This window comes from Saccostrea echinata, unplaced genomic scaffold (genome assembly GCF_033153115.1).
Source record: "Saccostrea echinata isolate AGI-Se365-2 ecotype Australia unplaced genomic scaffold, CSIRO_AGI_Sech_v1 ptg000047l, whole genome shotgun sequence".
NCBI classification, from domain to species: domain Eukaryota; kingdom Metazoa; phylum Mollusca; class Bivalvia; order Ostreida; family Ostreidae; genus Saccostrea; species Saccostrea echinata.
The window spans coordinates 2,277,704-2,301,618 of NW_026889796.1; the positions used below are offsets into that span (position 1 = coordinate 2,277,704).

General features: G+C 34.1%; 2 protein-coding genes across 2 annotated transcripts; both read right to left on the reverse strand.

The window, feature by feature from the left end:
• Window positions 1-438: 438 nt before the first annotated feature.
• Window positions 439-6,623, reverse strand: LOC133202874 (neuronal acetylcholine receptor subunit beta-3-like). The gene is made up of 2 exons (XM_061338745.1): window positions 5,997-6,623; window positions 439-585 (listed from the first exon to the last, which is right to left on the reverse strand). Exons 1-2 carry the CDS (start codon window positions 6,621-6,623, stop codon window positions 439-441), a joined length of 774 nt encoding a protein of 257 aa, XP_061194729.1.
• Window positions 6,624-8,452: 1,829 nt separating this feature from the next.
• Window positions 8,453-20,501, reverse strand: LOC133202700 (uncharacterized). The gene is made up of 8 exons (XM_061338558.1): window positions 20,428-20,501; window positions 14,872-15,118; window positions 14,546-14,662; window positions 12,108-12,753; window positions 10,560-10,725; window positions 10,063-10,463; window positions 9,581-9,969; window positions 8,453-9,388 (listed from the first exon to the last, which is right to left on the reverse strand). The coding sequence occupies exons 1-8, from the start codon at window positions 20,475-20,477 to the stop codon at window positions 9,152-9,154; spliced, it is 2,253 nt and encodes a 750-aa protein (XP_061194542.1). The 5' UTR covers window positions 20,478-20,501; the 3' UTR covers window positions 8,453-9,151.
• Window positions 20,502-23,915: the final 3,414 nt, after the last annotated feature.

Here is a 23,915-nt window from a genome sequence, read left to right on the forward strand (position 1 = left end):
AGGATGCCTACGAAGAGCTTACTGCCCAAATATTGCTTAAGACATAGAATTTCTTTTTCGTAAATGTGAGGCTTGCAACACCCCCCTTGCTTGTCAGGGAATTTTTGCTTTATTGTGCCCACCCAACTGAAAATGTTTGATCGCACCCCCCCCCCCAACACTGAAATTGCTTCCTACGGGCCTGCAATAATGTGTAATGAACAGACACGCACACATGGCCAATCTTTCAAATACTGCGACACATCCCCCAATATGACAAAGAGTATTTCAAATATTTGATTGATAGTTTTTATGACATAATCTCTCAGCTGGTCAGAAAACAAATGCAAATTTACAAGGAAACAATTATCAAACATGCATGTAAAACTGATTTTCCGGTAGGAAATTAAAGAAGATTGTTTTAAGTTTAAAGCCCTGGAATCCCTTTGTATGAATATGCTATTTTGTTTGAGGCAGGGGGATGTTGGACAAGCGGTTTCTGTATATCAGGGAGATGGGTATTATCCCACTAGCACTCAATCTGGATCTAAGGGATTTCTGATTCCTAGATGAACTGAGTTTTGACGTTACAGTCACATCTTCATGCTACTGGTACATGAAATATATGGAGATAACAAAACAGTATTCAAGCTCAAAAGTCCATTAAACAATTCAAATTTTGGAGCAGAGCAAAGATGGACCTCTAAAACATCAGAGATGGGATCAGGTGCCATGGAGGAGTGAGCATCCCCTGCCGACCGGTCACACCCGCCGTGTGCTCCTGGTCGTGATCGGGAAATAACGGGAAAAAGATCTGTCGACAATTCAGTGCGTATACGTATACTGCGTCCCTTTGTCTAGTGTTTGCTGTTAGTATACTTTATACATTTTTTGATTTAAAAAGCTTGAATACTTAAGTCTTTGGCTCAGATGAGTTACGTTTGTTCATGGCATGCGCAAACCACAAGAGAAAGGGACTGACTATGAATTAGGCAGTTCATTTAGGAAAAAGGTTGATTGATTGTTGTTTTACGCACATTGCGAGAATTTTTGATCACCTCACCATATACAGACAAAGGGCTTCAAATTTAAACTTATTCTCGGCCATTGAGCAGTTACGGTTCTTCATCGTGCCTTGCCTACCGAGAACCGGGATCTAAGTGTTTAAGGTCATATCCGAAAGATTCATGATTTTCACTTTTAGTGGCGGGCACGACGAAGAAACAATCACTACACTTGTTTTATGTCATAGGTTTGATATCACAAGTATTACTGTTGTATCCATTCAATCCAACGGTTGATGCTAGTGATATTGTAATTTATTATATACCCAACTGTTTGTCACTCAGTTTTACTGTTGAATTTATGCAATTTATGACGGTGTGATCCGACGTTCCGGATCACCACACTGTGGTTTTCTGAATCCATATCACCCCTCTCTGAAACTGATGACGTAGTACACAGATAAATGACGTTTTTATTCTCGCGCTTCAAAAAGTTCCTTGAAAAAATGGTTTGTTTAATGTATAAAAGTTATGTAATTTATTCAGAAAGTTACCTTTTATTACATTTTGCTAGTTGTAAAGGGGTATATAATAAATTTATCATTATAACAGTAACTTGATCCGAAGAGCCGTATCACGTCTCGTTGACAGGCGCGGATCATCAGATCAAACGAGACGCTTCGCGTCTCGTTTGATCTGATGATCCGCGCCTGTCAACTTGACGTGATACGGCTCTTCGGATCAAGTTACTGTTATAATAATATATATATAAAATAGGATTGAAAGAAATAATTGTCTCTCATCCCTTGGTCCCAGACAAAATAGAATCTTTCAACAATGGAATTCTCAAATAGCACTTTTATGTTTAACACGGTATATTGCCTTTGCTAGCAAGTATTTTTCTTTTGTTAAATTGTTACATTTGAGGATTTGTGTTTGCTTTCTAATCAATTGAGACTGACGTTAGTTGACAGAAATGGAATGCTACGAAGTTATGTTAAATCAAAAATTGTTCTAAATTGACATAATAACCATTTATAACTCAATATCAATTTAAAATGAACTTTTTTAATATTTGAGGAAAATATGCAGGAACAAAAGTAAGTTTATGGTGATGAAGATTATATTTGGACCAAATATTAATTTTTAATTTTTTTTTCACATTTTTTTTTTCTTGCAATATAATTGATAAAGTTAAAATTCTGTGTTTTTGAACACCATTTTGCAAATAGTATGTGTGATAAAGCGCAATGATTTGTTTGAACTAAAATAATGGCATGCGATGAAGAATGATACATCAATGTGTAGCCTCAAATTGGACGATTATGTTATGTAGCGTGACACATGTTGTTTTTAGATGCGATGAATCCAGCTTTTCCAATGTCAACTTCTTATTTCTGTAGCAATATTCCAATATCACTTTAATATGGTGTTATGTCTCTTATAACTCATTCGATACCCAATGGCATGCGCCATTGTTGGTCATTTAAGTTTAATATATATTTTATTCAATTCAATGAAACGTTGGTCGTTTTTATGCCTTTGTTAGCAAATACCACAGATCACTGGGTAGTATTTTGACTGACATATTTCATATTAATTGTTAGGCCTTGTTTTTATATTAAATTTGACTAAGGGTTATTCCGCCTATCTGGTCAATACATAGAGCTCACAGCGGGTGTGACCAGTAGACAGGGGATGTTTACTCCTTCCAGGCACCTGATCCAATCTCTGGAATTTCTATGGGTACGTATTTTATGTTTTTATTTATTTACTTTTTCAAAGAGACTTGATATTGAAACGTTCCATTTTTGGAATCAGTGTAACTTGATTTATTATAAGGTATTTTTCTTTGTTGCCATATTGGATTTATACAAGCCCGAATTCCTTCATTATTCAACCAACTTAAACTTGTCATACTGGGCAATTGGGTGAAGATAACACAATTTTTCTTACGAATTTATGTTAACATAAGCTTCCTTCAGTTCGTAATTTTAGTATTTTAAAGATTTTTGCCCTTATTTCTGCCATTCAAGTTTAAAATTGGTTGCTCAAAGAGGAGAATTCGCTCGTTGGACCTCCGATATGGCGGCCAACGGGAAATGACTCTTGCAAAATTCAGGCCTGTCGAAAACTATATATTGTGTTTCTCAAAACTTCATAATAAAACACATACATATAGTGTAATGCTTAAAAAATCATAAGTAACATGTAAATTCTATCAGATTAAATAATAGACACAGTAAAAGATGATTTAAATTTTTGAAAAAAAAAGAAAAGAAAATAAAGAAGAACATGAAAGTCCAATAAACATTTATCTTTTGTGTTAAATACAGTTCCTTTATACAAGAAAGACTTTGTGTGTTTTGTGTACACTGTATGTATAAAATCATTGAACATATGTTTTATTTGTTCGTTGTAGGCTCAATGCTTCGTTAATTTACAAAAATTCAATAATAAGAACCAGAGAACCAAAATATCAACCTAAGTAAAATCTTTGGACTTAACAATCTCTCTTTTCTGCGCCCTTTATTAAATACATGAACGAACAAGTATTTCTAGAAAATCAATAAATTTTTATTCTCCTTGTTTAAATTTATTGTTAATTTATTGATTTCCTGATCAATATTCTTTATTAGTGAATAATTAAGAGTTACTGCGTCAATTATAATATTTATTTTTGATTCGTATTGGACAGACGAAGTCATTAAAAATAAAATACACCAAAAGCCTAAGAAATATGTTTAAATCGATGCCAGGGCTTTATTTAGGAGCCGAATATACAGTTAAAAACTCTAGCTTAATCTGTAGATATCTGAATGTCTCGAAATTACTGTTCAAAGAAATTTTACTTTGCCTTGAAAACGTAGTTGCTTGAGGAAGGACACCCAATCCCCGCCTGCTAGAAATCCCCTGTCCTTTACGGCCGCTCTTCATAAAAATCTTTTCATTACATATCTGTGATCAAATACATACCATCAATCCGAAAAAATTGCCTAAAACATACATTTCATAAAAAAAAAAACAACACCAACATCTATCTCTATCTATAGTTAGTGATTGAATTTTTATTAAATGTTTGATTCATTCAATTGTTAAACTCGCCAAACAAAAACCAAGCTGACCTCTTATGGTTCATATAGAAATATTTCGAAGTGCTAGATATATTGTTTTTCTAAAGGCAGCGTAAATTATGGTTGATTAAATTTTCTATTTATATAACCCTATTTGCCTGTCCCCATTGATGATTACAATCAACATCTGTTTATCTTTCAATGTAGAAAGTGAATATCCTTGATATAAATACTATTCAAATATTAATTGCTAATAAATCAAATGTTTGTTAAAAATCCGAAGACTATAAAGAAATTCTAACCGTTCTTGAATTAAGAGCTCATAATAAACCAAAGAGGGAAAATAAATATTTCTTCAGTGGTCGTTAAAATTGTTCTTGAGTGTTTATTTTCCGTTATGATCAATAGAAACAATGGCAAAGGAAATTCTGGGTGTCTGAGTGACTGATAAATGTCTGAAGTTGATATGTAGTTTTCGTATTCATCAGTTATTCCTTTGATTTCGCCAGGGATTTAATTAGAAATTAATAAACTGATTTCAATCAATTTTCTCCTAGGTCAAGGATTGTCCAGTTAAGTAACATCTAGAAATTAATTAAATCCTTTTTGGTATTTTGAATATAGCTATTGTTTAAAAATTGAATGGTTCCAAATTAATTGTTACTTAAAACCCTTTTTAACTTTTTTAACTAAAAAAAGTAAAGAATGTAACTACGCATTTTAAAAGAAAGAAATAAAACCTTGACACAATACAATATATGAATTACAAATATATTCGTGTTTTTTATCTTAAAAAACATTATTTTTCCAAAAAAAAATTATATAATTAAAACAAGGAAAGTACCAAAGGTTATAGGGTTATATGGCAATAAAAAACTTTGTAACATAATCCACTAGATATTACAGATTTTCATTTCATTAGCACTATTCTTGTAGCTGCATGTATTTTAATATAATATTTTTCTTATTTGACTTCTATGATAAAAATGATGAAATGTATTGACTAATATTATCTTTTTCCAACGATGATACAATTTTGCGATTCATAGAGTCAGTTTGGCACGAGTTTTCAGAGAGTTTCTTGATACTTTTAAGTAAATACACTGTACCTTATTATATAAGACATATTTCATGTTGAAATTTTTTTTCAACTTAATATATCTTTATTTTTTGAAATAAAACACACCTTTGTATATAAGCAGTTTTAAAATATTGTTGTTTTGGTTTGTTACAAGAAAATTTTAGATTGGCACAACTAATTTAATTTGGTCGTATAGTGTCCTGTCTCATTTTTATAAAGTTTTATTCCCTTACAGTCTTTTCATCGACATAGAACTAACGTAAATAAAAGTAGGTTTGCAACGAAAAAATAAATTATAAAAAAGACAAAAAAGAAATAGTCAACATTTTCTGTCCTGTTCACATAATCTTCGGAGAAGGTTTCCGATTTCTGGTCTGATGTATTTTTCTCCTGAGTTTCGTTGTGTGAGGGAAGTTTCAGTTCCTCAACACAATTATCTCTCGTTTTTCTAGACTTGCATTTTGAAATATTTGTCCACGTTTGCTGTATTTTGTTAAAATATTTCATCAGAGGATTTGTTTTAGTATGATGACAATTAATGCTAAACGTTGTAGCAGTCGTAATAAGGGTACTGTATATAAGCATAGCCATCAGGTACATACAAAATACGGAGGTAGTATTACTTGTTTGTGGCATTTTATCTGCAACCAAAGTCATGTAGACAGCAAAGCTCAGAAGAACAGTCATTGCAAAAGACATCCGTTCTCCACTATCCACCGGTAGTTTGAAAACAATCACGTTAACAAACCCCAGAAAAACAACAGGAGCTACGACGTTTATCATGTGAAACAACATTCTACGCTCTAAGTTAATTGTAATCACCACCCGTTCTATATTTTTAGTATCCAAGAATTGTACCTCAGACTTTGTATTTCCAAGATTCCATTCTCCGTTAGTTTCGAAATCCAATGTATCCACCTTTGCAGATCCCATTCTAAGTTTCGATGCAGAAGTAAGAGTTGATAGATATATATTGCAGTGGTGAATATCGTTGGGATAGAAAGCTATGTCTGATGTACATGTTGTGGTAAAGACTTCCATGAAAAACAACCGAGCTTCCCCATTGCTCGAGAACTCAACCTCCTTTGTATCTGGGTCCCCTTTGTAGATAAGAAACTGCTCAGCACAGTTCAATAGGTAGAGATTCGGTGACCAGATTCTGCCAAGTGGAAGATTTAATTCACTAATGTTTTTGTTGGTTTGTGAATCCCAAGATAGTAGTTCGTCTTTCCACTTTAAAGCTATAGCTGTTACAACTGTCATATGTCCATCTACAACATTAAATTTGTTGAGAGCTTTCAGACTAAAATCCATTTCTAACTTGATTGTTTCACTTTGGTTTCTTTTTGGAATAATAGACCTGGAATAACCTTGAAGTAATCCATCTGTTAAGTTCTTGACATCGTGGTAATCTTCACCAAATAATCCAGAAAGAGCGCTGAAAATCGTTAAACATACCCGTGCTGCTTTTTGATATTTTCTCATGTTAAATTTTAAGAAAACTTAACATAAGCAAGATTTAGATACTTTTTTAAATTAGTCTTAATACATCTGTATTTAAAACGGTTTATCTCTACGCAGTTTACACCGGACAAATGCACAAGTTTCACTGAAAATATTTTTAAAGGTCACCAACTCCTGGTATTATTTCTGGTACTTGAGTTGTCCGAATCAAAGAAAGCTATTTAAACGCTCATTGTTTAAATACTGTTGCCATTGAACCAAAGAAAATGTAAAGTCGCATTAACAAAATAGGGAGCAGAATTCGTTGTTTTCTTTTTTTACCCAGACAAACTTAGAAGTAGTAAGGTATAAGGATGACATGCAGGGTATAATAGTATGAGTATACAAGATATCAGTCAAGATGTTTAACCGACCAAAATTTATATATTCAAGTTGCTTTTCTTGAAGTACCGTTTGCTAGGTAAAATAAAGACTATTTTGATTTATACATATTTGTATGATCTTGATACTGAATGCTTAAATTGTATTCTACAGTGTTTTTACTGTAAATTAATCAAGTGCAAATTGAAGTTTGTGTATTTTGCGCTGACTTAACTAATTTTAAATATATTTAAATATTGATTTATTAATTTTACGGAAGGAAAGAGGAAAAAAGAACAGGCAATAAACTATATGTTTAAACATTGCTAAATGATGTATTTCAAATCGGAGTCACCAAGTTAAAATAAGAAACATAGATGTGCAATGAAACAAGTGGAGATAACGAACAGTATTCGAGCCCAAAAGTCCATTTAACATTACAAAATAGGAGCAGAGCAAACACGGACCTCTAAGACATCAGAGGTGGGATCAGGTGCCATGGAGGAGTGAGCATCCCCTGCCGACCGGTCACACCCGCCGTGTGCTCCTTGTCATGATCGGGAAATAACAGAAAAATCCGCCGACAGTTCAGTGTGTAAATAAGTGTGTAAGCAATTAGTATGAAAAAAGTCAGTCAGCATTTGACTTAATGATAAACTATATTTGCTGACAAGGTCATTGTATCGACCAGAAAACTTACGAAATGATGACTTTAAACGAGACTGCTGATATTCTTGTTTTATCAACTTGTTTATTATTGAACTTAACTCGTTTTAGAAATTGTTCATACGTAGAGCATGCTAAGGCGTATCGAATCAACTGAGAGACATAAACCCCGTATGCAGGTGATAAGGGTATATTGCTGCATAAGTAAGGGAAGTTGACGATTGTAAAGTTAAAGTCATCACGTTTGTCATAAAGCGTTGTTGTTAAATTACCATTAACGTCTTTTTTTAATAAAATATGCAAATATGAAATAGATGTGTCAGACTCTGTGGTATCACTGAAATTACTATATGAGGGAAAATCCGTGGTCTAAGACCTATTTATCTACCAATTCCTTATTTTTTTTTGCCAGACTTCTTTACATTACAACATAAACTCACTAATGAGTAGACAACAGCCTGTTCAGACAAAACCCAATATTCAACTCCTTATTTCAAGCGTAGGAAAGAAAACTAATGTTTAACTACTTTGGAGATTAATAGGCCAAAACGTCATCAATGTAAAACATAGAAAAGACAAAACAATTGTTAGTTCGTTTTTGCATGTGAAGAACTCAAACCGAAATACATAACGACTCGCATTGTAAACTTACAAGATGTACGTGTTAATCAAGTTTCTAATGCATTACATTGTATTTTGAAATTGAAGGATAGATTATATAACCCCCCCCCCCCCAAAGAACCTGAGAATAACAACTAAGCAAAATGAATAAGTTAAGCAGAATATTTTTTTTTATATTTCAGAAATTTGATATTTACATCATTTACAATAAAATAGGTTGAAAATTTATATCAACCCGGGCATCCAATTTTTATGTTTGCATTATTTATATTTATCTATATACGTGTCTTATTCTACCAAGATCAATTCAAATTTTTTCTTCATGACAGAGAGAAAAGAGATTTAATGAATTTAAAAATGAAGAGATTTTATACGACCTTCATTTTTTATATATATCTCAATTAGAACTTTTTGTTGTTAATTCTGGATAGAAATAATTTTAAAGGACAAAGACCATATTTGGTCAAAATCAGCCTAACGCCAAAAGTGAAAAAATATTTCGATTTAAAAGGTTTTAAATATTTTTTCTTTAACACAGTGTAATTATTTTTCCTTTTTTTTTTGATTAAAAAAACCGCTTTTTCAGGGATAACATGTAATATTTGATATTATAGGGATTTCATAAAATAAAAATGACCAGGTTTCTTATGCAAAAAGTTACTCCGAGATGTGGTGAAATTCCCGATTACACTTGTTTTCTGTGTCTCAAGTACTTCTCAAGATACATAGATAGACAAAAGCTACTAGTATATGTGCATAGTCTTAACACATTGTCATCAGACATGAGATGAATATGGTTGTTTTGTTTCAACAAGTTCTTCTTGTAATATTATACACTGTTTTATAGCATTTCAACATAGTTGCCTCCAAATTCCAAAATATTTCTATTAACGGCCTAGTTACTAAAGTCTGCTAGAAGCTGTTATCTTTCCACCATCATTGCGACTTTTTGTTTCTAATGGTTGTCTTTTGTTTTTCCTTGCTAGGGTAAATACTTTAATGATTTCCTCAACTGGTGGAGCGATAACAGAGTAAGTTGTCGCAATAACCAGTGCGATGAAAAAGAACAACATCCAATTGTAAAGCTGATCTGCCGACAACTCCTCGAAAGCCAGCATGATTCCTGGGATTAAAACTACCTAAAATGCGAAAGGAATCGAATGAATACAAACTACGTGGTGTTAGACTTTTTAAAATTAGAAATGTCTTGAGATTCTATTACGTTTTCAGTTTTTGAAATAAACCCTGCTTTTTGTCTCTGCATAAAGTTATTAACCGTGCCCTGTGCCAACTGAAATAATGGAATCGTTTCAAGTCAATTAAAATATCACCTGCACAATTCCACACACCAGGGCTCCAATATACGCCATTCTCTTGGCCTTGCGGAAAATCAGCTGCATATCTGAGACCGTCACGTCCTTGCTTTTGTGAAAGTTTTCTAGTTCCTCTTCGTACAACATCTTCCATGAGTTTATAGGATTATCAATTGATATCATTTTCCCCCATTCCTTTTCTTCATCCGCTTTGCTTTTTATTGAGTGAGTTGCAAAAGAAACGACGATTGTGACCACGGTACTAACTACAAGTCCAGCAATGCATGCCCCAAGAAGACTGTAGTCAGATGAAGTAGTAACAAAGAAATCGCTCAATCCCGAATCATAAGCGACCTCAGCCACAATTAAAAGAGCAATAATTGATGCAATCAAGCCAGACATGGTTCCTATTTGAAGGAAAAGTACAAATATGTTGAAGAAATTATGTGATCAAGTTTTGATATTTGTGATGTGACCAATACTGCAATCTTTTAACTTACCTGAAATCAATCCTTTTGACGTGCATTTGGACCAAGTAAACGTCAGCACCAGAGGTGAAATGAATGGAGTTAAAAGAGTCTCCAAGACAAAGAATACCCAGGTTAAATTGAGATCAAGGTTTGTAATAACAATACCATATGGAATAAGAGCCAAGGAGATCCACATTATTGTCCAGCCTTTATACTGTTTCAGCATGTCCTCATAATGACGATATTCACCATGGACTGGGCATTGGTAGTGGAGCTGATAGTCTGGACGGCCTGAGGCACACAATTCAACATCATCAACACATTTAGAGCATTCTGTTGAATTAATGCATTTACAATATGACCTATTTTTATCACCGACGGAAAATTTCATTGCTCCGCAAAGGGGACAGGCTGAGGGTCCACAGTCCTTTCTGGAAAAAAAGAGCATGAAATTTTTTTTTTTTGATATCATTTTAATAAAATATTTGTTCATAAAGAAACATGGCGCATCAATAATTCTTAACTACCTGAAAGGACCTATATAGGTTTTAAAAATGTCGTAGATTATTATGGAAGATGCTGCAATAACTTCTCCAGATCCAGTGGCCATGAGCGCCATGAAGACGATCATTAAAAGTAAATATGATCCACTGGAATCCAATACTTTTTCCATTACAATATTTGTTATGAAACCTACAAGGAAATTATTTAGAAAATATCAGGACCTTCTAAGGCTTAAACAATCTGATTTTCAAAGTAAACAGCAAAGGAAAATAACTTCTCTCAGTAGGAAACAAGTTTCCCTACAATATCAATAGAGCCCTGCCCAGCACGAAAGCACTTGATCCAGAGGTCGAGAATTTCACAAATCCATTAAAAAACCCCTTGCTTACAACTTTGTACTCCGTTTACCTCCTCCATGCCCAGGAAGCAGAAAAGATTTTCAAGCATTTATGCTTTTCACTATATAATCAATAGGGCCCTTGGGCCCTCGCAATTTTTGAATTTCACAATTTTGAAAGGGGTGTCCTTTCTAAACATAACCATGCACTTGATTTGTTTGCTAAATACAAAAAGGGCAGAGAAGAAGATTTTAAAAGAATTAATGCGATTAATTTTACAAAATGATCAACAGAGCAACTCCCTAATACCAGAACCCCTGACCCTTGGACCAGGAATTTCACAAATTTCAAAGAAGCACCCAAGGTCATCATAATCATTTCCTTTATTTGCTAAATACCCAGGAGCTGAGATGTTTTTCAAAGAATTGAGCCCTTTAGTCCCGCGCTAAGACAAGAATACAGCATTCATGAAAATGTTGTCTCGCTTATAAATACAAAAATATCTAACTCGCAAAAAATAAGGTTTCGCGAAAATTTAATGATCTACAGTAGGGAACATGAGCGGAGAAGAAGATTTTCAATGATTAAATGTAATTTTCACTGTATTATCAATAGAGCCCCACCTTAACACCAGAACTCCTGACAGTGGGGCCATGAACTTTTTGGAAGAGGTATCCTTGCTCATTTTAACTATGTACTTAGTTTGTTTGCTACACATACAGGGAGGAGAAGCTTTTTAAAACAATTATGCATATTCACTATATGACCATAAGAACCCTGATCTAACTCCAGAAACCCTGATCCAGGGGCCAAGAATTTCACGATTTGATTAATGTTTTTAACGTTTGCATTAATTTTAATAGTTTTGGCCCCAATCCTAAGGCCCCCCCCCCCGGGGGGGCGGGGTTGGGGTTGGTGGTCATGAAATTCACAAATTTTATTCACCTTCACCACTAGATTTCATATGCCAAAACTGGTTGAAACTGGTTCAGCAGTGCCAGAGAGGAAGCTAAAAATGTTCAAATGTTTACAGACGACGCACGACGACGGGCAAAAACAAATAGCAATAGGTCACCTGAGTGACTCATGCGACCTAAAAATGACAGATGTTCTTGCTACGGGTAGCAATACAGGTATTATATGTTGTAGTTTTTTTAGCATTTCTCTAAGAACATTACATTTGAATTTGTTGATAATATGTTGCCTACATTAATTAAGAAAAAAAAAGTTTACCATTATCCATGTCGGACTGTGACAAGAGGTAGGATCCATTCTGATAACTAAGTGAAACATAAGAAAGAAATGTCGGTAGAGCCAACGAGGTCGGGATAGAAAAGTATAAAAAGCAACCAATGAGGAAACCAGTTACTCCTTGCTCCGGCTTGGCCGCTATTCTGCTCTGCCACATAGCTTGATCGCAACAATTTAATGCAAGTACCATGAAAAACGCAACGACTCCATAAGTAAAACCGGAGACGGAGCGAAAAGTTAAAAGTGAATCGGCAGCATTCAAAGAAGGTCCTTTCACACATCGAACTGATTCATATATGATCTTGATATCTGTGACATTTCTAATTGCTTCCGGAAGGTCATCAGTCGGAAAAAGAAAATGCCAAGAAAATACGACAAGGGCGATGCACATGAGGGAGGTGTTAAAATAAGAGATGTAGAAAGCTGCCCCCAGTCCCCCAATATAACAATAGGAACCAAACAAGAAGACGAGGATCAGGACCGATAACTCTGTAGAAATCCCCGGAATAACTGACTCTAGGATGTACTTTCCGGTCAATATCATGGACGTAAGTGTGATGAGATTTGTGGCTAGGGCAATACAGCAGTATAATATGTGAGAAGCCTTTCCATACCTTGCACAAACAACCTACAAAATTAAATGAAAAAATGGCATTACCCAGTATCACCAATTTAATATGAAACTGTAGGATGCATCTGATTATATTTCATTTACATTGCTAGAAGAGCTAATAGCTGTAATAAAAGAAAAAAAGGAGTCAATTTGCATTTTACGAGGTCAACAGCAAAGTCTAAAAAAAAAGTGAAAATAAAGTACAGGGTGTTTCATAATATATGTTACATTTTTAAATCTAATTATTTTTCTTACCTATCATAATTTTATTACAAACTATATATATCATTTTAAACATCAAATCCTGCATTTTCATTCCATATGAAAAAGTCAAGGAAATCATGTTATCACAATGATTAATTGTGACATAAACACCGATGTCAAAATTTCAATATTTTTCGAAATGGACTTAACTTACCAACATATTGCTGAATTGTAAAGCTGTTTTTTCAATACATGTCGCCAGTATTAATATTCATTCAGAAGTTGAGAAAGGAAATATTCGAAAGAATGGAAGCTTTTTAAAATGCTTATCAGAAGGCTATTAACAAGGTTAAGGGACAGGGACGAGCAATATGCGATAAATGACACGGTGCTCCAGAAAGCCTAAGGACCTCAATAATCGAAGATTTAATTGGTGAAGTGTAAACTCTTAGATAGTTTAGCAAACTCCTGAGAAAAGTGTCAGATAGATGTTTTCAGAAATTGATGCTGGCAATATCAGCATTTCCAGCATATATTGAACTTTGAAATATGATATGAAGTTATCAGTGTACAAGTTTTCAATAATGCAAAACCCCAAGAAAAGAGTTTGATCTCTGCATTCGCCAATCTCAATCTTTGGGCCTTTTTCTGTGGGGGTTCTTTAGGAACAGGGTCTACAATCCTAGACCAAAGATACTGAATGAGCTCAAAAGAAACATAAACCTTCAAATGAGGAGTGTCTAAGCAAAAATGTGTGACAAGGTTATACAAATTTCGAGAAGCAACTTTCATTTGTATTACTTTAACGAAAACAGTGAAGATAACGAACAGTGATCGATCTAAAATAAAACTACAAACAATACAAATCTGTGAACAGGGCATACAACACGGACCCCCGGAAATTTCAGAATTAAGTGGGATCAGGTGCCTAGGAGGAGTAAGTATCTCCTGCTGATCGGTCATACCCGCCGTGAGCCCTATTAATTGATCAGGTAGACGGAACATTCCGTAATCAAATAAGTAAAAAAAAAACAACAAAGGTCTAACAACTGGTATGGATCGAACACTTCAACCTAAGTACATCCCAATGATAGGTTTTAATTGCTAACAAGGTACTTATAACGTAAACGAACATAGAATTTACGAAATGCTGACTTTATAGGAGGTTGTTGAGATCCCTGTAACATCCCTGTAACATCAATTTATCTGTCAGTAACCTGCCTCGTTCTCAGAGCATGCTCTTGAGTATCGAAGAAGTAGGGAGTAGACTGTAGTTTTATTGTGTAAAAACTGCTGTAACATAGGAAAAGGCTTCCTTTATTTCTGTATGTTATCTTAACTGACTTTAGTGTACATGTCAAGTTTTTTGTAAAATCTACCGTCTGGGCATTTGTAATAGACCGTGTCAAAATGCAGGTACATTTACTATAGGAATAGGAATACTATAGGAATATATTTCGGCACTTCGAAGCAAATTCTAAAATACTACACATACACGTTTTGCAAAAAATGTAAGAGCTCTGCTATTTAGTCACCTTTCCAGACCATTCAGTTAACTGAAAGGTGTAGTTTCATTCTGTGTTACGTATTAAACATATATTACCTGTGGATAAGTTTTAGCACCTGGGGCTTTTAACTTAAAGTTAAGAGTTAAGCATGGAAATACAGCAATGATCATAGCCAGGCCAACCACATAGAAGTAGATGGTTCCAAGTCCAGACTGCAAAACAGAGAATTTCAAAAGATCATATTTGTTTTATATGAGGTTAAATTAAGATCCCTGTAAGTATAACACTAAAGCATAACATTCTTCGTTTAGTGGATTAATCTTATTTTCCTAAACCATCTACAGAAGAACAACGACAATCAGTTTTTGTATAAATTGATTTAGTTATTTTTACAACTGCGAATATTTCTCATGTGTCTTACCTTTGTAGCAATCACTGATGTTTGCACCAGATCGACCGGCCAAAGAACCTGGGAAGCTACGGTTACGGCAGTAAGACTTGTGGTCACGCGTCCCCCTGCATCGAACACAGTGTCCAGTCTGTGTTGATCTTTAAAGAAATAACGATGTATGGCATTGTGTATGAGGGCCACGATAATGGATAGACCTCCGAACCCGACAACAATGAACAGGGTGGCATCAAGTACTGGAAGGCCCTCGGTGGTGTATCTGAAGAAAAATGCATTTAAATGTTAATTTTGCGCTTTCTTTAACAAATTGCTAAATTGTGAATTACGAGCTTCAAAGCATGCTGCCCTGGGGATATTCAGAAGACAGTAAATACAGCTCAAAAAACTTCTTAACCTAACTTGTTTCTGTGTCAAATTATATGCACATTTCTGAAAGAAACGTCAAAGATACAAACAAAACATATGATGAATTTTGCAAAAATATTATTTAAAAAAATATTCTTGAATTATTTTAACTCTATAGTACTTACAGTGGTGAAATAGGCAAAAATAATGTGGATTTTTTTCTGACTGTAGAGGGTATGGGGCTTCATTAAGCCCCCCACCCTACCCACCCCCCTTTAAACACCGGGTGCAGGGGCGAAATTTCTGGAAGCTCCACAGAAAATGACAATTGAGGAATATTAGATTGAGTCTCATACTGTGTAGTGTGAAAATGATACTAGTACATAATTAACAAACTATCTTTGAACAAGAGGCCCATTGGCCACAACGCTTACCTGAGCAACTTTGTCCCTTCTGTTCTTCAATTTTCCCTCTTGTAATTGTGGCCCCACCCTACCACGGGGGTCATGAAATGAACAATTTAGAATCTAAACTACCCCAGGATGCTTCCATATAAGATTCAGCTTTTCTGGCCCAGTGGTTTTTCCAGAGGATTTTTAAAAGATTTTTCCTATATAATTCAATGAAAAACTTTGATTCCCTATTGTGGCCCCATCCTACACCCCGGGGGTCATGATTTGAACAATTTAGAACCCACACTACCCCAGGATGCTTCTATGTAAGTTTCAGCTTTTGTGGCCCAGTGGTTCTTGAGAAGATTTCTTAATGATCTACACCCTATTCTAGAATTAGACGCGTTTAAATAATCTACATTAATAGATCAAGTAAATATGGTGGCATATTTCTGCCCCTTGTGTGCAAGTTATTTTTTATCAAATATGTCGACATGCAAGATAAATATGTTGACATGCAAGATAGTTATGTCAACATGCAACATAACTATGTTGACATGCAAGAAAATTGTAATCAAATAAAAATTATAAAAAATCTTCAAAAATCTCAAATATTGCCCACATGTGACATCCAACATGCTAGATGCTACTTATTTATGTCAACATGCATTTTATTTATGTTAACATGCGAGATAAATATGTTGATATGCAACTTATTTATGTCTACATGCAACTTATTTATGTCGACATGCATCTTGGTTATGTTGACATGCGAGATAAATATGTTGACATGCAACATATTTATGTCGACATGCAACTTATTTATGTTTACATGCATTTTTCAGATACAGATCTGCTATGACCTTAATCTTAGACCTTAAAACATAGTTCAAGGTCACTGCACACCCTTTAAAAGAGACCTCAGACGAACAGATGGACGGACGGACACACTAATTACTATAGGTAGCCCGCAGAGAAGGGCCCTAAAAACGTTTTATAATCTACAGTCACGTTCTGAATCGCCAGGACATTTTATCTAAGGAAATCCAATTTATGCTTTGTTGTCCACCTCATATTATAGAAAATAATTTAAACTGCAACATTTGCTTAAATAAATTATCGATCATTAAAATCAACTTCAATTTTACCGACAGAAAAATAAAACAGAACCGTGCCTCATTGCACGTGTCCTGGGTAGTAACGAAACTGCACGCTCGCACAAATGTTCAAATTGTGTATCACATAACTTCTTTTGCATTCAAATTTAATCATTTAATTCAAAATCTTATCATTTTGAAAAATTGATCATATTCTAAAAAGTATATATCCAAAATGAAATCACAAATCGATCATATTCACTGTAAACTCTTTTGGGATTCATGGGTCTTAAGACATTTACATCGATTTGTGATTTCATTTTTGGATATTTACTTTTTTAAAATTATACATACATACATATATATATATATATATATATATATATATATATATATATATATATATATATATATATATATATATATATATATATATATATATATATATATATATATATATATATATATATACATGTATATATATATATATATATATATATATATATATATATATATATATATATATATATATATATATATATATATATATATATCCGCTACTCAACATAACTAAGTTGCATGTCAACATATCTATCTCGTATGTCAACATATCTAAGTTGCATGTTGACATAAACAAATAATTGCATGTTGACATAACTAAGTTGCATGTTAACATACGTAAGTTGCATGTTGACATAAATAACTTGCATGCCAACATTTTTATCTCGCATGTCAACATAAATAACTTGCATGTCGACATAAATAAGTAGCATCTAGCATATTGGAAGTCACATGTGGACAATTTTTGAGATATCTTAAAGATTTTTTATAATTCTTATTTGATTGCAATTTTCTTGCATGTCAACATAGTTATATTGCATGTTGGCATAACTATCTTGCATGTCAACATATTTATCTTGCATGTCGACATATTTGACAGAAAAATGACTTGCACACAAGGGGCAGAAATATGCCACCATATAAGTAAATGCTTTAGCTTCAGAAAAAGAAATGACACGCCATAGTTAGCAGCTGAAAAAGTATTTAGAAATAATATGCAATGAAAAATTTAATTTTTAGGATACAGGTGCACGCGGTACATGTAATTCTATAATATTTACAATTGTATTGAGAAAAACGAGCTTTAGGATACAGGTGCACGCGGTACATGTAATTCTATAATGTTTACAATTGTATTGAGAAAAACGAGCTTGGTTGAAATACTGAATGCACTCTGACAAGGGCATGCCGATAAACTGACAAGACAAAAATTATGTAAACAAGCACTCGACTAAAGCTCCCGGGTTTTTTTTAAAAAAGTTCTCTGAAAAGTTAAACCTAACTCATAGCAATCATAGAATCGCATTAAGGCTATTATTCGTATCAATGGAGGAGCAATTAAGTAATACAAAATAAAATATCAATCAGGAATATAAAAAATTGTAATTATTTTGCAAAATTCATTATAAATTTTGTTTGTGTCTTTGTGTATAGAAGCATTACATTTCTTTCAGAAATGTGCATATAATTTATTTACTAGAGCAAGTTAGGTTAAGAAGTTTTTTTTAAGAGATGTATACATGAAAAATGGAGGTCACAAACAGTTTTCAAGCTCAAAGTCCACTAAAACAATACAAATCGGGAGCAGAGCAAACACGGACTTCAAAAATACCAGAGGTGGGATCAGGTGCCATGGAGGAGTGAGCATCCCCTGCCGACCGGTCACACCGCCGTGTGCTCCTTGTCATGATCGGGAAATAACAGAAAAATCCGTCGACAATTCAGTGTGGAAGTAATGACTTAACAATTAGTACGAAAAACGACAGTCAGGATTTACTTAAAGGTAGATTGTATTCGCTGACAAAATCATTGTATTGACCATAGAACTTACGAAATGATGACTTTAAAGGAGACTGTTGATATTTTTGTTTCATCAACTTGTTTGTCGATAACTTGCCTCGTTTTAGAAATTGTTCATATGTAGAGCATGCTCTTGCGTATCGAATCAACTGAGAAATAAACACTCCATATGCAGATGATATGGGTATATTGCTGCATAAGTAAGGGAAGTTGACAATTGAAAAGTTAAAGTTATCACGTTTATCATAAAGCTTTGTTATTAGATTATCATTAACGTCTTTTTCTAGTAAAATATTCAAATATGAAACAGATGTATCAAACAATACGTCGTCGATATATCTAAATGTCGAGTTTAACGCCGCAGCAAAAGATTTTTTTCTCATGTATTAGATTTTGAATGAATTTTGCTTCGTATGAATACAAAAATAGGTCTGATAACAAGGGGGCGCAATTGGTAACCATGGAAATTCCAACAGATTGTTGGAAGACCTGGTTTCCAAAAACCACAAAGATGTTGTCAATCAGAAACTCAAGCATCTCTTTAATATCAACTTCAGAATACTTGTTTGTACAATCTGTTATAATTATGGAGAGATTTTTTTTAACTTAATTTATATACCATATTCTTAATACTCGTTTTAAAAAAATACAAAAGAAACGGGAAAATATGTTACATTTTGAAATTTGATACTACGTTCTCTGTTATAAACATAACATATATTTATTCCTCTTAATTTTCTAACACAATTGGTATTCTGTTTTAACGAAACTTATCATAAGCCATCCTTTATTTGCTCTGGTCTGATAAAGAACTGCTTTTCTTTCAAGTTGCATATAATTTGTAATCACTTCGAATAGAATGAATGAGCAAGAAGTGAAAAAAAAATATGTAAACCGTCTTATTAAAGCTAGGGCAGAATCACGATATGTTCAACATTTTATCAGACAAATTATCAGAACTTTTCAAATCCCCCTTACATCCTTTGAAGTATAAAGGAACAGCGTCTCGATTGATTGTATGTTGCTTTACGTCCCATTCGAGAATTTTTCACTCATATAGAGACGTCATTATATACCGGTGAAGGGCTTCAAATTTTGACCTTTACTCGGCACTCAGGGCCATTGAGCAGTGAAGGATCTTTATCGTGCCAACGCCTGCCTTGACACGGGGCCTCGGTTTTTAAGGTCTCATTCGAAGGACCCACAACTTTCACTTCAAATTGCCGAGCGCATGGCAAAGGAACAGTTGCTACCTATTTTTTATCGACTTAGGTCAGTCTCGGCCGAGATTCGAACTCACGACTTTCTGATCACGAAGCGAGTGCTCTACCGACTGAGGTACCGTGAACGGTAACAGCGTCTTCAAAGGTAGTCGGAATTTTTTTTTTTTTTTTTTTTTTTTTTTTTTTTTTTAGAAAGAATGCTATAAAAGCAAATTCTTTCAGTGTAATCTGGAATCAAATCAAATAATTTGAACCGTATGTCAAAAAGAAAAAAAGAAACAGGATCTTTTTTTCCATATATTATGTGCACCCAGGTGTGCCGTACAAACACTATGTTGAAAACCAGAGCTACACTGTTCAAATAATTATTTTTTTAAAACATATAACGATACGTTATAAAACAATGTATAAAAATATATATCGTTAATTTGTTTGTTATTACAGACACCATTTTATTAATTTTTAACTTTTAGTATAAGTAATGCTCTATATTACATGTATAGCACTGCAAAAAGAAATTATAGAATAACAAAAAAAATAAATAAAATAAAAATCCTGTCAATGTACAAACCTCCACTGTACGTTTATCATTAAATAACACATTTTTAAATTGTATTAAAATTCTAAAATAATATATCATTTCATACTTACCTCTCATTATTAATGGGATAATTCAGATCTATCTTACAAGACCGGTTCATTGTGATTGAGGTAAAAAAAAAAATGTCAGGATGTATCCTTCTTGTCTTACCAATTTGACCTTGAACTCTTGAAGTCATTGAAGCATTTAAAGTACATTTTATAATATGGAAACTCAATCGTGCATTTTATTGCCAAGTGCAATAGGATGTACAATTGATACAAGTTATAGATCTCATCATCCCATGATTAATTTATCTTTAATATTAAATGATTTTAGGAAAGGTACAGATATTTGGAAATTTAATAATTCCCTTCTTAGTGATGAGAATTTCTTTGTATCATTAATGAAGTCATAAAGAATGTAAAAAACAAAATATGTTGTCTCTATATATTTAATGGAATATTTGCAACAATTAAACGAAGAATTATCTTTTACAGCTCTCCTAGAAATTACTGAGAAACTTTTGTGAATATATGAATGTTATATATTGCATTAATAACAAATAATTAATATATTCCAATATCAAGTTTTAATTTAATAACAATCAACATGAAATATCGTAACAAGTAACAAGGAATTTAACTAACAACTTACGACTACAATCATACCGTTTCTTAGCCGCCATTTTTATTTACAATAACGATGCTTCGAACGGAATTGTGTGCCCCATTTTAATATTACCCCTGGACGGAGACGTAATACGGAAAATTTCCATGATCAGCTTTTACCCAATCAGTAATCTACAAATTTGTCTGAAGCTGGGTAAAATTCAATGTTACTTTTTGTCTATGACAATTTCACATATTTTTATGCTATATGCAGATTTCATTGATAACTTCCCTAAAATTTATTTTCTTTCCGTTGTCGACTTGTAGCAACTGTTTTTTCGCCATGCGCTCGGCACTTTGAAGTGAAAGTTGCGGGTCCTTCGGATGAGATCTTAAAAACCGAAGCCCAGTGTCACGGCAGGCGTTAGCACGACAAAGATCTCTCACTGCTCAAAATTTGAAGCCCTTCACCGGTATATGGTGACGTCTCTACATGAGTGAAAAATTCTCGAATGAGACGTTAAACAACATACAATCAATTGGCTGTTGTTCAAAACTGTTGTCCTTTTGAAAACAGAAAGCTTATTTAAGATATATGTATTATCAAGGGATTGTAAAACCTGTTGATATTTCTGAAACACTGAGTGTTTCACTATTTGCTTTGTATTGTGTGGTACAAAATATTGAAAAAGAAGATGAATTCAGTGAAATGAAAGTGTCTGTGGGCCTAGGGAACTACATGTAATATTAACAGATCAAAGAAGACTTGGAAATCTGCTCAGTAAAAACAAGATTGTATGTGCGTGCCTAGATTTCTTTTGATGTTTGATATAAATTAATTCCATGATTGGGTTTGTTCTCATCGTCGCAAACCACGGCCAAAATGTACGATCCTCTCCAGTAGAAGAGAGCTACATGTATATATGCGGACTCCGGACAGTGGCTTGAGACGATGGTTTGTTCTTTGCACAAAAATTACATAATTAGCAATCATTAGTCAATACTTTAGGTGTAATTAGACACGTTTAAATAATCTATATGAAATCAAGTACATGTATTAATGTCTGAAGAGGAAAATGATGACACGCCATAGGTAGGATTTGATAAAGTACTAGTATTTAGAGATAATATGCATTAAAATTTAATTTTTATTATACAGATGCACCTACAGTACGGGAAATTCTACGTACAACGTTTATAGTTGTATTGAGAAATACGATGCATGTGGCGATAGCTTGGTTTAAATATTAAATGCATTCTGACAAGGACATACCAATAAACAGACAAGACAACTAGAGCCGAGCTCGTTGCAATGCAACGAATAGGTCTTCCGTCGGAGCTCCAGACAGGACAGAGCGACCTTGAGTCAAGGTCATGCAACATTTTAAGGTTATAAACAATCCTGTAAGGGGCATCAACTTTCAATGTTTCAACAGTAGAAAGACAGTAAAGGAATGTAAAATTCCCCTGTCAGTGAACTTGAACTTGTCTAAATAACCTTGCGTCAAGCCATAACACATTCTGCAGCTTGTTAAGAGCAAACACCATCTTTATGTCACCGACATAAAAAAAATTCACAGTCACGTATTCGTTCACACTATTCATCCAAAACATCATATTCTAAGTGACCTCGAATTTAAGCCAAGGCGATTACACTCTGGATGATATATTTATCATCTTTTCAGTGAAATGCAAATGCATGCAATTTTTTCTATAACAAAATTATAGACCTTTTTGTTTATTTGTTTAAATGTTGTTTAACGTCCCTTTCGAGAATTTTTCAATCATATGGAGACGCCACCATTTGCCGATGGAGATCTGCAAATTTTGAGCTATACTTGGCACACATGGCCATTGAGCAGTGAGGGATCTTTTTCGTGCCAGCACCTACTGCCAGACGGGACCTCAGTTTGTACGGTCTCATCCGAAGGATCAGTCTCTGCGTCCCTCAGTGGGATTCGAACCTGCGACGTAAGGATCAACTCCTTTATCCATGACTCTAGAGCAGACACTCTTACCACTGCGCCACTTGGGCGACTAGACCTTTTTGAATTTTACACTTATTATATCAGTGACCTTGAACTTGCCTAAATGACCTATGTTAAGGTCAAAAACAACCTTTGAACAAATTACATGTATAAGCTTCCAGTGATACTCAATGACAAAGATATACCTGAAAAAGAATATTGCACTTTTCTGTCGGTGACCTTGAACTTGCCAGAAAGACCTTGGATCAAGGTCAAAACACATTCTTGGATCATAAGCAATCTCTGTATCAAGTAAAAGCTTCCAGTGATTTTATATTACAAAGTTATAGCATGGAAAAAAAATAATATTTATCTGCCAGTGACCTTGAACTTGCCGGAAAAACCTTTGTTCAAGATCAGGACAAACCCATCTCAAGCAATCTGAGAAAAAGTTTCCTTTGTTCTTCCCACCCCTTATAAATTTATAATCCAGGCACGAATTTTGCCACTTCTTCTGCCAGTCTAGTACTATTTTATCTCAAACCGGTGGATCATAAGCAATCTTACATACAGTAATCTTACACTTTTCTGTCAGTGACCTTGAACTTACAGGAATGACCTTGGATGAAGGTCGTGTCAAACCCTTTAATTTTGTCATAAGTAATTCCTGTATCAAGTATGATACTTGCTATTTTTTTCCAGTGACCTTGAACTTGCCGGAATGATGTTGGATCAAAACTATGACACAGTTTCGGATCATTAGTAATCTTTGTACCAAGTATGACCTTCCAGTTTCTTCATAACAAAGTTATAATATCCTTGGCAAACTATCACGTACAGACGGACAGCTAGGCAGACGGACAGTGTGATTCCAAAAGACTCAAAACACCCCCACCCCAAACCCACACACTTTGTTTGGGGGGATATATAAATTCCTATGTAAAATTATGAACACTCTTTCCGGCCCAAACTTTCTCCCTG

Bases quoted from the DNA above. Each gene is read 5' to 3' on its own strand.
- LOC133202874 (XM_061338745.1), bottom strand. From the start codon at position 6,623: ATGAGAAAATATCAAAAAGCAGCACGGGTATGTTTAACGATTTTCAGC. The intron at 586-5,996 runs GTACAATTCTTG...ATGTACCAGTAG, and splicing joins TTGGAAATACAAAGTCTGAG to CATGAAGATGTGACTGTAAC.
- LOC133202700 (XM_061338558.1), bottom strand. From the start codon at position 20,477: ATGAACCGGTCTTGTAAGATAGATCTGAATTATCCCATTAATAATGAG. The intron at 10,464-10,559 runs GTAGTTAAGAAT...CTTTTTTTCCAG, and splicing joins ACCTATATAGGTCCTTTCAG to AAAGGACTGTGGACCCTCAG. The intron at 9,970-10,062 runs GTAAGTTAAAAG...TCCTTCAAATAG, and splicing joins GTCAAAAGGATTGATTTCAG to GAACCATGTCTGGCTTGATT.